The sequence below is a fragment of the Rhincodon typus genome, chromosome 9 (assembly GCF_021869965.1).
Source record: "Rhincodon typus isolate 14 chromosome 9, sRhiTyp1.1, whole genome shotgun sequence".
NCBI lineage: Eukaryota > Metazoa > Chordata > Chondrichthyes > Orectolobiformes > Rhincodontidae > Rhincodon > Rhincodon typus.
In genome coordinates this window covers 58,974,177-58,991,261 of record NC_063340.1, presented here as the reverse complement: position 1 = coordinate 58,991,261, position 17,085 = coordinate 58,974,177, and the positions used below count along the sequence as shown (strand labels likewise).

The window sequence follows — 17,085 nt, the reverse complement described above, 5'->3', positions numbered from 1 at the left end:
TTAGCAGCCAGGAGGCTGCTACATTTGGGATGATTCATGTACTTTGATAGTTGGGTTACTGCCACGATGCCAGGGCTTGGATTATTTCATCAGAGCTAGAGAAGAACTTAGACAGAAATATTATGTGGTGGCAGTGGTCTTGACCACCTGGCACGAAAATTTGGGATGCGCAAACCTCTGCTTGGATGGATGGTCCCTAGTGGTTTAATGGCTGGAGGCAGCTATATATTCTCATCAGTCCCACCATGAGCACTGGCCACTGCTGGGATAACAGGCAGTCACCAATGAAGAGGAGCCATTTTACCAGATCTGCAGGTGCCTTCAAAGTTTAGCAGAGTTTGGGGTTTGGCAGACCAGTGATGAGGGGAACATAGAATGAGGGGAACATAGAATGAGGTGAGGACACTGCCTTGGATGGGATTCTCCTTGGGAACAGATTGTCCAAACTGGAAGGGCCCAACCTTCCTCCTCAGTCACACATAGGCTATTAGGTGGCCGCTGGTAAAATACCAGTAGCAGCAGGAGGACGCCCTTAGGTGACCACTATTTTGATTATGACTCCCACCACCTGCCTGCCTGCTTCTATGAGGGTCATAAAATTCCATTCTTGATGTGGGAGCGTTGGATCCCATTGTTGATGCCTATGTAGAAACAAGACGGTAGGTAAACCTAAGATTGTGGATCTACAAAAAGAATTTGAGTAACTGGGTTTTAAATGAACGTGTAAAATCTCAAAGTAGACAATCTCTGTATTACTGACTGAGCCATATTGGTAGAGGGTGAAACAGATTAGAGAATTAAATGAGCAGCTCAAAGAGTGCTGTTGGAAGAAAGCGTTTTAGTTCATTATCTACTTATCTACTCTTTAGATGAACTTTTCTAAGATCTGTTTTTATGTTCCTAATATTTTTATATTACATTTTTTCTATTTGTTCCTTTCCTGTATTAACTTTTGGTTGTCCTTTCCTGGTTTCTACAAATCTCCCAATCCTCAAATTCACTGCTGTTATATGCAACATAATACGCCTCTTCTTTTAGGTAAATACTAACTTTTATTTCCTTAGTAAGTAATGGATGGATATTGTTGAGTTTTCTTTTAATGGAATGCATTTGTGACAAAAATTTTGAATGTTTCTCACTGTTTATATACCGCTGTACCTTTCAGTCTGTTTGCCCAAACTGTTTTAATCAACTGTTCCTCCCTCATACCTGCATAATTACCTTTTGGTTAAGTTTAAAATTCTTAACTGGGACTCAGTTAGATGTATCCCTAGTTGATTACGAAATATATTGCCCTAGGAAACTGTTGTGAAAGCAGCCTCCAAACCCATCTTCCATATTGCCTTTTTCAATTTTTTTTACCAATCTGCATGAATATTAAAAACCCTAACTTTATCACATTGCCCTTGTTACAAACTCCAATTATATTTGCTTAATGCTAAGTCCACTGGTTGTAACTACACACACCAATGTTTTCTGACCCTTGTTATGCTTAATTTCTAGCCATACTGATTCTACTTCCTGATCTTCTGAGCCAGGTTCCCTTCTCACACCTGTCCATATTTCACTTTTTACTTTCCTGATTCCTCCCCGCCGCCCATTTTCTATTCTGCCAGTCTTGTTGAAATGTTGTGTAACCTGAAATATTAATTTCCCAACCCAATCACCTAGTAGTCATGGTCTGGGTTTTCAAAGCTTGGTTGTGAATCTGAATCCTGACTGAATTCCAAGTTCTAACTCCATATCTGCACTACATTAGTCAGGGCATGCTATATTTAAATGTGTATTGTTTGATTGGTCAGCTGGTGAGCTTGGCATCCAGTACCAGGCACCATGTACCTCCCAAGAGGCAGGAACTACCTGCCTGGAACCAGAAGAAAAGGAAAGCAGTAGTCATGCTGTAGGTTGCTGTTATCCTGCCAAGGAGAGAAAGCAGCTTGTGACCAGGCAAATAAAGGTGGTGCAAAGCGATCATTGGTGATAATTTGACGCAAAGTTCTCGACCTGCTGGTTGTTAACACCTCCAATTTCAGAAAAAATATACAGACAAAAATAAACCTCTTTGACAGCTACATGCGCCTCTGACAGCTATGTACTAAAATTCACCACTTTGTTCGCATTGGCTGGAAAAAAGACTGAAAATCCCACTCTTTTTCTGACAAGACCCTTAACAGGTTGCTTAAAGAACTTTAAGGATCATTTACTGGTGGTAAGGTTTTTCATTCTTTCCTTCTTGCAAGTCCTTTCAAAATTCCGAGCTGCCCTTGACTTGATGGGATCAAATATCTTCCTCTGCAAATTCAATTTTTGAAACTCTTGCACTCATTTTCACATCCATTGACAATTGAAAATATAGCCCCATATTTCTGTAATGGTGATTGGATTAAACCCATTTATCTCAATTTGTATTGCTAGTGTGTCTCGCATACAATGAATGCTTCACATATTCTGGTAAAAAGAAATTTTATTTTTTATACTGTTCTTTATATGTTCTTCTGGCTATATTATTGCTTACCACTACTATATTTTTCATGTTTGTTAATGCATCGGTACATTGACAAAATTGGACTTTGCAGTATTCAGTGCATTTTGAGAATGAACATTGCAATTCTCTCAATATTTTCTTTTTATTAGAGTAGTAACTAATATAGAGGAGGTTTCAATATAAATTGGGAAGATAAGCACTAGAGTTTAGCATAAAATCTGTAGCTTACTGTTTTGCCTGACACCAATGAACTGAGTATACTTGAGGACTGCATTTAGTCTTCTCAGATCTGAATGGCTTAGAAGTTCTGATTTTACTGCTGAACTAGTTCTACATCATTTTTAAATGTATCCATAAATTTTATCTGCTAATACACTATTTTTGTTAAACTTCCTATCTCTTCTTGTCTCACTGTGCTTGCCTTTTCTCAAATCACTACAGTGCCTTTACCTTGATTTTTCTCTTCAGATTTCTAAATTTGCCCTCACCTGACCCCTCTACATCATTCCCCAATTTTTGTTTAAAGCCCTAACTGCATCTGAATTATATAATACTCGAGGATGTTGATGCTAGATGGTTTAAATGGAGCCCAAGAGTCCAACCTATTGGAAAAGCTCCATCTTTCCCAAGTACTTGGTCCCCTAAAGGCAGAGACAGGAAAAATTATCATTGAGAATGAGTCTTTAAACACGTTATTTTTGTGTCTTTTTTCACAGTAGAAGAACTGAGTAAGCAAGGGAGTAATAAAATTGATGAACTTAAAATATTTAATACCAGCAATGATTAAGTGTTGGAGGGTCTACTGAAAGCTGGCAAATGTCCCAGAGCTGGGTTCTAAAAGAGGCAGCTACAGAGATATTGGATGCATTAATTATTATTTCCCAAACTACAGGAAGGCAAGGATATAGGAATGACAGGTTACTTAGTTTGACATCCGGAAAATGCTGGATTTTATTATTAAGCAAGTATTAACAATGAGCTTAGAAAATGGTAATTGGTTAAGCATGGTTTTAGAAAAGGAAAATCATAATTGACCTTTAATTTTGAGGATGTATATTAAGGTAGAAAGAAGTGAATGAATAGATGTGGTGTATATGGCTTTCCAAATTTTTTGAAGTGCTGTTGTCCTCTCCCCTGTGGCTAAAAAGCTGGGAGGAGAAGATTGCCCATGGTGCCAGTGGTTGACCCACAGTAATTTAACACCGAGTGTGGCATTAATTGCTATAAAATGATACTTCCACCACACTCTCATGAAGCTCTTCAGCCCTAGAGAGCCATTGCCTAATTGGAAGGCCAGCATCTCTGTCGTCCCACCTGTGCCAACTGGTAATGATGGCCACTAGTGGGACTACAGGCAGTTCCAGCATGGCAAGAAACCCAGGTAAGTCTGGAGTTGGTGTTTTAAGCATTTGGGTATGCAGAGTAGTGTGTTGGATTCAAGCGGTTAGAGGGGAGCTAAAGGGTGGTGGGATGTTCTTGGTGGGACCCACAAAGAAGTTCCCTCTGTGTGCTATCCCATGCTGAAGCTGCATGGTTACCCATATGATGTGGGCCTTCCCCTGCTGTATGTAAAGTAGGCTTGGTGGCGTGATTAAGACCTTACATTGCTATTAATTGCCATTAATAGGATTTCAAAAAGCTGAAGGGCACGCAGGTTGGTGGCTCCCCCAACCCCTGTAAAAGTTTGGGCAGATAGTGAGGGGCATGTAGTTGGTGTGAAAGCCACTCACTGGATTTTTCTTGACCCTGTCTTAAAGCCCACGAGCAAAGGAGTGTAAAATCTAACAGAAAGAGTAAAGGATAATATATTGGCATGGATGGAAGATTGTTTAATGGACAGGAAGTGGAAAGCGGTGATATGCAGACCATTTTCAAACTGCCAGGCTATAACTGGTGGAGTGCAACAAGGATCATTGCGGGGGCCTCAACTATTTACAGTCTATGTAAACTACGTAGACAAATAAATATACAGAAATGGATAGAATTACTGTCGATGACAATGTTTGGTGGGGGTATAAAATGTGAGGAGGATGTTGTGACTGTAGAGAGACATAGATAAGTCAAGGGAGTGTGCAACAAAGTGGCAAATGGTGTACAATTTGGGAAAATGTGAGAATATTCACTTTGATAGTAAGAATAGAAAAATAGAATTTTTTAAAAGGCATGAAACTTTTTACATTTTTATATTCAGAGACTTTGATGTTCTCATATGAGGAACAGTAACTTTGCGTGTAAGTACAAGCAAATAAGAGGTTAATGGCATGGGACCTATATTGTTCAGGGATTTAAATGCAAAAATAAAGAAGACTATAATAGAGAGATTTTTGACACCACAGCAGAAATATTGTCTATGATTCATTTCTAACAAAAAATAAATTTGCTTTGGAGTTGGCTCAATGAATGTTCACGAGATTGATTTTGAAGATGAGAAGTTTGGTCCTATGATGAGAAACTGAGTAAATTGGACCTACAGTAGAGGGCTGTACTTCTGAGCCTCTATAAGGCTCTGGTCAGGCCACATGTGGAGTATTGTGCGTAGTTTTGGGCCCCATATCTCAGGAAGGATGTACTGGAGTGGGTTCAGAGGAGGTTCACGAGAATAGTCCCAGGAATGAAAAGCTTAACATATAAGGAAAGTTTGAGGATTCTGGGTCTATACTCGATGGAGTTTACAAGGATGAGAGGGGATCTAATTGAAACTTACAGAATACTGAATGGCCTGGACAGAGTGGATGTTGGGAAGATGTTTCCATTGGTAGGAGAGACTAGGACCCGAGGGCACAGCTTTAGAGTAAAGGGTAGACCTTTTAGATTGGAGATAAGGAGAAACTTCTTCAGCCAGAGAGTGGTGAATCTATGGAATTCACTGCCACAGAAGGCTATGGAGGCCAGGTAATTGAGTATATTTAAAACAGAGATAGGTTCTTGACTGTCAAGGGGATCAAGGGTTATGGGGAGAAAGCAGGAGAATGGGGTTGAGAAACTTATCAGCCATGATTGAATGGTGGAGCAGACTGAATGGGCTGAATGGCCTAATTTCTGCTCCTATGTCTTATGGTCTCTCTATAATTTAGGAGAATGAGAGGAAATCTCATTGAGACATACAAGATTCTGAAGGGTTTTGACAAGGTAGACACTGAAAAGTTGTTTCCCCTGGTTGGGCAATCTTGAACAATAGGATATAATCTCAGGATAAGGGCTCGATCATTTATGTTTGAGATGGGAAAAACTTCTTTACTCAAAGGATCATGAATTTTTGGAATTATCAATCCCAGAGGGTGGTGAATTTTCCATCACTGAGTATATTGAAGGCTAGGATAGATTTTGATAACTTCAGGGGCATAGATAGTGAGCAGGGAAATGAATGAGGCAAAAGATCAGCCATATTTTATTGAATGGAGCAGATTGGAGGAGCTGCATGATCTAAACCTGCTTTTATTTTGCACCTTCTAATGGAAATCCCATTTTATAAATAACATATATCTGAAATATATCTATTATACCATTAGGTGGCAATGTTAGCGAGTTATATAATAATTTCTGCAAAGGCTTCTACTGTGTTTTCACACTGCTACTCCCTTCACAGTTTTATTGACCGAGTATGGATTTTACACGATACAGTACAATTGTAATCTTTTGCCAATCTGTTCTTTTTGATTAGAATAATCATGATTTAAAACACCACGTCCTGATCATTCCAGAGCAAAAACTGCTTATGCCTATTATTGAAATAATATTTTCTGTCATCAAATGAAATGGTAGGAGTGTGTTGTAATATTCTTCTTTAGTTGGCACATTTTGTTTTACTGTATTACAAAGGTATATTTGCACATTCTTCTATTTGATTGACACAATCTTCAACTGGATCAGTGGTTGGGGACATGGCTAAACATAATGCACACAAGTAAAAGAATTGGACTGTGAGAGGAGACTCATTGGAGACGTTGCTAATATTGACATTAGAATATGAACATTTTTTCACAATGGCTTAATTTTTGCATTACATTATAAATGTATATAGGTATATATTTAATTTGAGCATAAATTAAAGTAACAGGATTGGTTTGTAGTTGATGGTTGCTCTTAACAGTTTGATATCTTTTGGAAATAAATGGAATGATTGAATTGGATGGTTCTATGTGAGCTCTTCATTTATAATTAGTAGGTTACATAATAAGCAGGTATTTGTATCTGTCTGTGTTTGATTTAGTCAACACTGTTGGTGGTGAGAAAGATGGTTTTTTGTGCCATGTAGAAATATGCACTGAATATGTGACCTGTTATATGCAATAATTATTCGAATTTGTTTTCCCAATTTTTCTCTTTTGTACCTCTGATATTGTAGACCATAATCTTGCCAGTAAGGTAGGAAGATCATCTGGATCAGATAGTTTGCGAATATGAAATAGAAACAGAAGTTGCTGGAACAGCTTGGCAGGTCTTGCAGCATCTGTGCAGACAAATTAGACTTAACGTTTTGGGTCCGGTGACCCTTCGTCAGAACTGCAGGTAGCTAGGAAATTCTTCTACATATAAACTGACATTTTCCTAGCTACCAACAGTTCTGAGGAAGGGTCACCAGACCCAAAACGTTAACTCTGATTTCCCTTCACAGATGCTGCCAGATCTGCTGAGCTTTTCAACTAACTTCTGTTTTTGTTTCTGATTTATAGTTCTTTCGTTTTTTATTTAGTTTGTGAATATGTCTGATCCTCCCTTAAGCTTGCTGCTCATCTCCACATTCTCCCTTTCAATCCATCCAGACTATCATAATTTTGACTTTTCCTTCTAAAGTGAATCAACACAGGTTTCAGGAAGAGCATTTTGATTTTCTTCAAGAGTATTCTATAACCTCCTAATTTGAACATTGAATTCAACAGTTGCAACTTCAGTCCCATTTTTCTGTCAGTTTTATCAGTTCTACCATTTGCGTTTTGCTCATAGTTGTCCTCTTAAGTGTTAACCAATTGAAATGTATTTGAATATCATCAGCAGTCTTCAGTCCTTTCTGGTTTGTTTAAAGAAGAAAATTCACTGGTTAATAAATAAGTGTCTTTATTTGCATAATTATAATTTAGCATCTTTTCTGTTTTTCTTAGCCTTGTTCTTTTTTAGGTCTCACAAAAGGGTGCATCTTTCTTGCCTTTCTAATTTTGATAGAATTTTATCTCAAATTTAACCTTTCCTTTGTTTTTTCAGATCTCTGTGCATATCTAAAATTCTGTTTATATTTCAGACATGTTGGTTTTTGTAATTCCTATTGTCTGCCAGCACTATTTTGTGATAAACTTTTTACAGGGTTTTAAAAAAGTTACTAAGATGATTCCCCCAACCTTTTTCATTCTCTTCTGTGGAATCTATCTTCTAATTTATGTTTAAAACTAAACTCATTTTTATAAAAAGCAATCTGGACAAGACTGAAATTTGGTACAGAGAAGGTTCATATAAATCTACCCAGGGAGAGGCTGTCTAATGTTAGTCAATCCATAACTGCAATGGGGAAATGTCTAATTTATTATTTGTAATTCATTTAGCAATGTATAGTTCAAGTAATAATTCAACAAGAAAACACTGTGGTACTTAAGCAACCAATTCCTTTTGATTTTTCCTTTATTTAATGTTTTTGTTTTTAGAAGCATTATTTTTTCTAAGGTGTTTTTCTAACTTCTGAGCTTGATCTATTGCAGACAGTAAGTTAAACACATTACTGTTTGAATGTTATTCTCAAATTAATAATGCCATTTCAGTCTTTAAGTTTTTATAGATAGTGCCATTCATCATTAATTACTAGTAATCATTTTTTAAATGGCAATAGAGTTACATGAGTTAGAACAGAAACAAAGCCACTGAATATGAATATTAAATTGTCACTAATATCACTTTCCCAAATTACACTATAAATTTGCATTCTTTCATTCCTAGTTATCACTTAAGAGTTGAAATGACAAGCACTATTTAATCTTCACAGGAGGTAGAAGGTTTTTCAAGTAGAAACAGAAGTTATTTTTGAAGTGTATAAGTTGATGTGAAATTCTGTTACAATGTGATAAATAATAGATTATGAATGTAGCAGCAAAGAAAATAACTACAGCTATTGTCATAACATGCATTCCATATATAAGAGTGTATATAGTTATGTTTTGACGCAAGGATTTTGACTGATAATTTACAGCATCCACAGTTCTTTCGGTTTTTATTTTGACTGATAAGTTTATTCCAGTAGCAAATATACTACTGTTACTTTAATTCTGGGTGTACTATATACATCAAGAAAGTATTAGGTGACATTATTTGACGTAATAAGAAATAAAGTACAATGCATACATGGTGTTTGACATCGTTTGAGGTAAACATTTAAAGTAAAAATATGAAACTCAGCATGAACAAGAATATAAAGCCTACATTCTTCTACTGATGATGTGCAATTTGCCCTGTCAGGGAGCCTGACCAACAAAAGTGATATCTGAAAGGGATGACCAATCCTGAAACTTCTGTGGTCTCAGTAAAATCTTTTCAAAAGTCTCTAAGATAACCTAGTGAAATTATGGGCACCATTCTAACATTATAACCTGTATTATTCAACCATGACTGGCTGATTTCCAGGGATTTTGTGGGCAATTTTGACCTTATGCCTCTTATGCCTAGTGGCAATCTGACATACATAAATAGAACTCTTGGGTCTGGACTTTACATTTAGAAATTGAGACCATTTTCTTCTCAAGGATGTGTAAAATCTGTTGTGATGATGCCATGTCACTAACCCAATGTCATCATATCAATCTCTGCTAATATAGTAAGTGTTGAAATCAGCAACACACCTACTTTTTAAAATTCCTTTTCTGTTTATAACCCAGAAGTGCTGTCACACACATCCTAATGGCTTTTTCCACCACCAAATCGCCGATGGCAATTTTCACTTATTATCCAGCGCCATCAAATCATCCGTATGTCCATTTGTTCAATTTTCATGCAGAACCCATTAAGGGCAATGCAATAACACCAAATGTGAGGGAGAGATTTAAGTCAAAACAGAGTTGGAAAGGGAAATAAAGCACCCTATCCTCTACAATGCCCACCTTGCTCTGAAAGCATCAAGAATATCAGTGGACACTGTACACTCCCTTTCCAATGATACCCAGGCTCAAACGTAGCCAAGAAAGAGAGGCAGGCAATTATCAACTATGACCCCCTCCAACCAGATGGCCAGAGGTCAGGAGTGTGCGGTTGAAGTGTAATCTAAAGTCCAACAAAAGATTTTTCAAATGACTAAAAGGAATGCAATTTCCCACAACTGATATATATCTTATACGTATATATACACACACGCGCACACACACACACACACACACACACACACGATCCACAGACTCCCCAGCAACTCAGAATAAACAGCTGGGCATGGAATCCATGAACCATCATCATCTATGGATGGGACTGTTGCATTCACCACCCTCCATCCCAGGTTCTCTCCAAAAGGGATCTCCACCACCCAGCAGTAATCCCACTTTTTTTTTATTAGCTATGAACAAGCTATTAAGCTGTTAACAAGTCAATAGGCCTAGCTAATGATTACGGTGAGAAATCTATACATACAGACTGAGAGCAAGTATAATGATAGTCACCATCCAGGTCCATCATTGAACATGCACTTTAGATGCTGAGACACATCGGATGGCGCTGTGCAATTTGCTCTTTCTAGATTCTCACTCATGGTCGTGGTCTTGCACAATCTGGTCTTCCAGAGATGGGAAGTCTTGGTAGAGGAGGATCAAGTGGAGAGAGCCACATCCTTTGAAACTGAGTCTGATGAAGCAGAGGGCGAGCCATACCAGTCATCTGCACACCCAGTGTGCACACCCAGTCATCTGCACACCAGGTTCTTATAATTAACGGGAAAATCACTGTTGCAATCAAACAGTTTTAAACAATGGCAAGAAAGAAACATGAATAACTAACTTATAACTCTATAACTTAAACTCTATCCCTTTTAGAAAATACAAATAAACAAGACAAGACACAAATAGGAAAGTAGGAAAGGAATGAAAATGTCACTGAAGCACAGTTCTGGCACCAGTCCAGATTACAGGCATTGACGAGATATTTTCCTTCAGTTCCCTTCTGATTCCTTTCAACTCTTTCTTGACATGACTTTGTGCACACATTGAGTCTCAATCTTTCATTCACTGAAGGTTTTTCCCCCCTTTTCCTTTCAAGAAGGGAGTTTTCTGAGAGAGAGAGAGAGCGACCAGCTGCTCGGAATTCTCTTTTACTTCTTCACTTGCAAAAGGGAGGGAGAGATGTGCTTTTTGATGTGCTTTTTCTTTCAGAGACTGAATGTTTCTGCTGCATTGTCCAAACTCAAAGCTGTAGCCATCCATCCAGGAATCAATCAAGAAGCTGTTACTATCCTGGCTCCAGAACACAGACAACTGGGCCAGGTCGAAAAATTAATCAAAAATCTGTCATTGGGAAAAACTGCTCTGAACACACACCAATAAAGCCAAGGTGTCTAACATCATACCGCACTGCTTGATGAGGCAACATTGTAGATACAACTCACAACAAGTTCAAGTAACTTTTGTTTTAGAAACTGCAACGTCTTCTTCCATAGACCCATGGTTTAAAACAGTAAGTTTTCCCATTTTGTACTCCATTGTCCATAAAAAGAAAGTGATTTTTACACCATTGGCTCTGTATTGTCTACTTATCAATAACGTCTTGGCTGCATTTATCTTTCCCTATATCTGACACGCATGACCTTTGCAGCTTCAGCTGGGGAAACAGGCAGGTGAGTGGGCTGCCAATATAGACATACTAAATTAGGCCAATCAGAAGAATGCACATGAATACCCTCCCTTGTACTGAAATCATGTTTTCAAATATATGGCCAGCATGTCATTTGTGCATGGGCAACAATTCTCAATGATCCTAGCACATTCACAGGTCTTTCAGTTCATAATTTTTTCTCCTACCACCCACCACCACCACACCCAATCAAAGAATCTCAAAGTGCGAGGAGGAGGATTTGCATTTCTGCTTTGTGTTGCCATGTTGCCTTGTACGCTTGCTAAGACAATAGGCATGTCCACAGTTGACACACAGTGCATCCTTGCACGTATACACATAAAGTGAAATTATGATACATCATATTTGGATAACCAGAAATTCTGGATGTGTGAAGTTTCTAGCTAAGCCCATTAGCAGAGTAGCATATCGAATAGAGCGATGCCAATGGCAAGGCAAAGTTCTGGACTGGCAAATCTGGATTAGCTGAACTCATCTAAGATAGTGCTGGCAGATTCTGAAGATGGGTCACTGGACTCAAAATGTAAGCTCTTACCTGTTACTACTTTTTAGAGTTCAAAGGATTTCACAATCCTCTGACTCTAAACTGTGTTCTAAAGACCACTAATTATGGTGCACTTCCTGCCAACTCATGGTTCACAGCATGTCCCATCTCACCCCCAACCTTTCCCATCCTAGAGGCCCAATTGGGCAAACTGGCCACACTTTCCCTTCCTAATTAGCTGACTTTCTGACAGGCACACATTAATTGATATTTGATATGTTTGATTTATTTACTGTCACTTGTATCTTACAAAATACAGTGAAAAGTATTGCATAGTATCACCTCTCCCCAGCATCATCTTAAAACACAGAAAAATAAACCAAAATGTAGAAAATAAAGGTTGAAAAATGAAGAAATAGAGAAAAAGTGTCCAACTTTACAGTCCTTCTTGTTAAGTGCTGTGTCATGGGCCGTGGGTCTAATGGCCAGGCACGAGTCTCCTTTGCTGCTGCTGGAACAAAAGTTACCACTCTTCAATGTCATCTCACTTTCACCAATGCACTTGTAACTATGAGTCCTCGATGGATCTTTCCAGTGCAGATGCTGCCGGATACCGCACCGTCCAAACTCGACTCTGCTGCTGCCATGAGTCTACTTTGAGCCCACGTCACCAATGTGGCTGCTGCTGATGCCACCCGGTCTCATATTGCACCAACACTCACCTCCACTGTCGCCTCCTTGAATCTGCGCTGGACACAGACGCAGTCAGGAACCTAAACTCGCCTCCTTCACAGCAACCATGACTTGGCGCTGGGACTGCCTAGACAATGCAGAAGCTACCAGAAACACAAACTCGCCTCCTATGCCACTGCCATGAGTCCGCGCTGCTGGTCCTAACTGCCACCATCAATGCCGTTGCTGTGACCAAACTCTTCACTAAGAGGTAAGTAAAATAAAAGAAAAAAAAAGGAAAAGAAGGAAAAGAAATGCAAAAAAAAGCGGATGGAGTGGATGAGCCCGGGCTCAGAAGCTCTGCTCCACCGCCATCTTACTCGATGCTTTATTGGCTGCAGGATGTTTTACTTGACATCTTTAACAGGTGTGGGTAGGAGCGAAATGCACGCTTTCTGGCTGGACTCATGCTCACTGCTGAGAAGTGTAACATTCACTCCTAGATTTGCATCCTGCTTAATATTACTTATTGCTGACTTCATTGAAGAACAAAATTATGTACAGTGCAGGACCAGTGTTGAACTAAGTCAAATTGCCCATCATATTTCAAGGGTTCTCAGCACCACAGGAAGCTTACTATTTTCTAAAGCCCTTGTCCATTGCTGGCTGCACTCACCAGTATAATCTGCAATTTAGTTCCATTTATACATTTCTTTTGAAAGATGTCAATTCATAAAGCTTTAATTTTGTTTGATGCCTCTATTTCTTCCTATAAAATATTTCATTAGGCACAGTATTTTCCATTTTTAATTTGTTACCATAATCGGGGTGAAATGTCTTTGCTAATTTTACTGAATATATATTCTACTAGATTATACCTGTATTTGCTTTATTTTAGTAAAAACAGGAATTTGATCCTCTTCAAGAAGCTTGTTTATAATTCAATGGCATATACTCTGCTGATTATTGAAGGAAAATTGATATGCTTCAATGTTTAAACTAATATGTAAATAATAAATTATATTATTAATGGTTTTTGATTGTCCATACTTGGTTAACTTTACAGAGTCTTGAGGCTAATTCTCAATTCAAGTTTTTGATAATGTGCTGGTGGCAAATAATCCTCCCTGCTGTCTGTGAATGTTATCATTTCATGAATTGGTTGCCTGTGAATTTTCATTTGTCTGGAGAAAAAAATCATTAACAGTTCACCTGTAATTTCCTGATGATCATTAGCATTGGTCACGGTTCTCTGCCACTAGTTCATTGATTACAGTTCTGAACAATACTGTTCAGCATTCACCAGCGCATTGAGTAAAATACTGTATAAATGTTTAATAACAATTTTGAGCCTAGAGGAATGAATGAAACTACGTAAAAGCCATCACATTTCTTTTAGCTGTTTCTGGGCAGCATACTTAGGGAAGTTATTTAATGAAGTAAAAAGAGGAAATGCTGGAACCAATCAGCAGGTTAGACAGAATCTCCTAGGAGACTGTTGCCGTTTCAGGTTAATGATCTTTCACCAGAATCATTCGCAAGGGAACACAAGATGAGAATTTTAACTTTGAGGTACTGGGGACCAGGAGCAAGTTTAGGTTAGTGACAGAGGGGTAATCAGTGAGCAGAATTAGAAAATAGACATAAATGTTTGGAATGAATTGACATTTTACAAAGCAAGGATCATGGGAGGTTGGTCAATGGAAAATTCGAGTAGTTGTGTCTGCAGGTGAAAAAGGCATGAATGAAGATTTCAACAGCAGATGGTCCAAAGTAGGGATTAAGGCAGATAATGTTATAAATATGGAAGCACATAGTCTTTGTAATGTAAAGAATATTGGAGCAGAAACTCATTTTGGACCACATTGTATAGTGAAGATGAGAACTGTCATCTACAACTTAAGATTGTGGCTGAGAAGAAAATGGAATCAATGGCAAGAGTACAGAGTTTATGGAATGATTGGTTGAAGACAACAGATTTAGTCTTCCCAGTCTTTAACTGGTTAAACAAAAACAGAAATTGCTGGAAAAGCTTAGCGGGTCTGGCAGCTTTAATGGAGAGAAATCAGAGTTAACATTTTGGGTCTGGTGAATTTGTTCAGTACAAATGGTAAGAGCAGCAGACTGACAACACTGAACCAGTGGACCTGATTAGAACGGAGATTGAGAACTAGGGCAGAATATGTAGCTTAATGCCATGTCTTTAAATGTTGTAACCGAGAATTAGATGGGATCTCTTATAACTTCAACCATTTTTCCAGTGTTTCTGTGTTCATTTGCTGAAGTTCTATCAAACAAGCGAGGAACTATATCGTAATTCACTCCCATTGTATCTATTTGTAAGCATCCTAGACCTTAACCAAAGTCACAAATATGATTATTGTAGTGTATCTGAAGTATTTCTCACATGATCTAATCAAATCTGTTCAAAATATGTCTTGAGAAAGAGTGGGATGACACCTTGAGACATTAAATAACAAATATTACACCAAGCAGGTGACTTATTCATGTTCAGTATTCTGGTGTGTCTGGGGTTGGTGTCTGATGCTTACTGTCATTATTGTGTTGACCAGATAACAGCTATGGTGATGGAGACCACCATGGTTCCTCATCAGACAGTGAAGATGAGGTGCTTGGCAAATACCATGAGGCTTTGTCCAAAACACAGATCGCCTCTGGTGCAGCATCAGACAGCAGACACCATCAGAAAGGGTACTTGTGGGAATCCAGACTCAAATATAGTCCTCTGTCAGCTGAATATGATGGATACAGCAGTGAGGCATCTGCAGATGAAGGTAAGATGATTCAGATGATTTCACAGCTACAGATAAAAATAAAGATGTTGCACATGTTGAGATCACCTGTGTTGACTACGATTTTGAATTCATGTTCAACCAATTTTAGAACACTTATAGCTACATAAAGAAAATACTGATTAGGTTTCTTACTGTGTGACGGAGTAGTCTGATTATCTGTCCATTGTGTATTATTTTATTACAAATCACTTCTCCACTTTAATGAAAACAAAAAGCAAAATTGCTCTGTGTTGTGCTCGAAATAGGTTGATGTTATCAGATACCTTTTCTAAATTTTATACTGCTTTTTTTTTACATTTGATAAGTATCTGCACAATGATATCTACTATACAATATTTTGCTCAAGATAGTTTTCAAAAAAGGCTTATCCTGTGTGCTTATCACTTGTACATGTTCAATATATATTCAGTTTAATATAGGTTTGGTATTTCTTCTTTGAGGAATACTCTGTGGTAAATTAGTAGATTCAAAATTTGTTTAATAAAACTTGCTTTAAGTATTCTGTCTGGACTAGAAATGTTACATTGATTAAATTAGAACAAATTTAAATATCAAGATCCTTCTTCAGGAATGTTAACTTGAAAGTAACTTGGTAGTGAGAATTACACAGGCAGAGGTCAATACAGTTGACAAAGCAAACTTGTGTTAATAGTGTGAGGCCCAGATTATTTTAGCTACATTTTTATTTTAAAAATATACTTTATTCATAAAATATCTTTATGTACAAATATAGTCACTAAAGTAGCATAAGAAGAAACAAACAAACATTGAAGTTTGACTCTATACAACAAACCAAAGGCATCTCTTACTTCTATTTCTGCATTTGCAGCACCGGGGTATCTGATAACTGCACAGACCTTCATTTAACTTCGACAGAAAGACCGAATGGCTTTCCCACTGCGCTTCGGCAGCAGCTGCCCCAAGTATGTCCCTCAGCACGTAATCCTGGACCTTGGAATGTGCCAGTCAGTTCCTTGCTCTGCAAGAGCAAGAAGTTTCGGGCAGACCAAAGAAGCATCTTTTGGTGGTCCTTCAGATACCGTCGATGTTTGTCTAGGTGTGCGTCCCGAGGAATAGACTGTAGACACAGAGTCCTGCATCATGGCGCTGCTCAGGACAAACTTCAACAAAAGCCACTGCATCTTTCTCCAGACTTCCTTTGCAAAGGCACATTTCAAAAGGAAATGTGTGACAATCTCTGCTCACCTCCCTGCCCCCACCCCTGCAGCTGTTTTGACGGCAGCGCATGGTGGCACATACAGTCCAGGCATACAAGAAAGATCTCGCTGGTAGATCTCACCACCAGCCAAGTGATGTCTTGGTATGTGGTACTTGACTTCTGATTGATTGTTGGAAAGTACTGGTGATGAGGTATTCTGCCAAATGACTTTAACAATCTGCTCAGGGAACAACCTGACAGGATCCATTCTCTCCTTTTCCTGCAGGGTCTCGAGGGCACTACTTGCTGAGCATTTCCTGAAGGACTTGTGGTCAAAGGTTTTTTGCATTGCAAATGTCTCTACAAAGGACAGGTGATACAGAATGGTCCAACTACTTGGGTTGGTCCACAGTAATGAGGCCAGTCCCATTCTTTGCAACACCGGGGACAGATAGAACCTCAGTACATAGTGACACGTGATGTTTGTGTACCGCGGTCTACATACAGCTTGATGCAGCCATACACAAAGGTAGCCATCAGGATAATGGTGGCGTTGGGTACATTCTTCTTCCCCCCTCCCCATCCAGAGTTTTGTACGTGGTGTCCCTGCACACACAGTCCATCTTAGACTTCAGATGAAGTGGAAAATGGCTCAGAGGACTGT

The 17,085-nt window shown here is 38.6% G+C and overlaps 1 protein-coding gene across 1 annotated transcript in view; it reads left to right on the top strand.

The window, feature by feature from the left end:
• The window catches only part of syt14a (synaptotagmin XIVa), a 197,740-nt gene that overhangs the window by 60,612 nt on the left and 120,043 nt on the right, over positions 1–17,085 (top strand). The window contains exon 4 of the mRNA XM_048600781.1: positions 15,020–15,241. Within this exon, the coding sequence (XP_048456738.1) occupies positions 15,020–15,241 (222 nt within the window). The remainder of the gene's footprint in view (positions 1–15,019; positions 15,242–17,085) is intronic.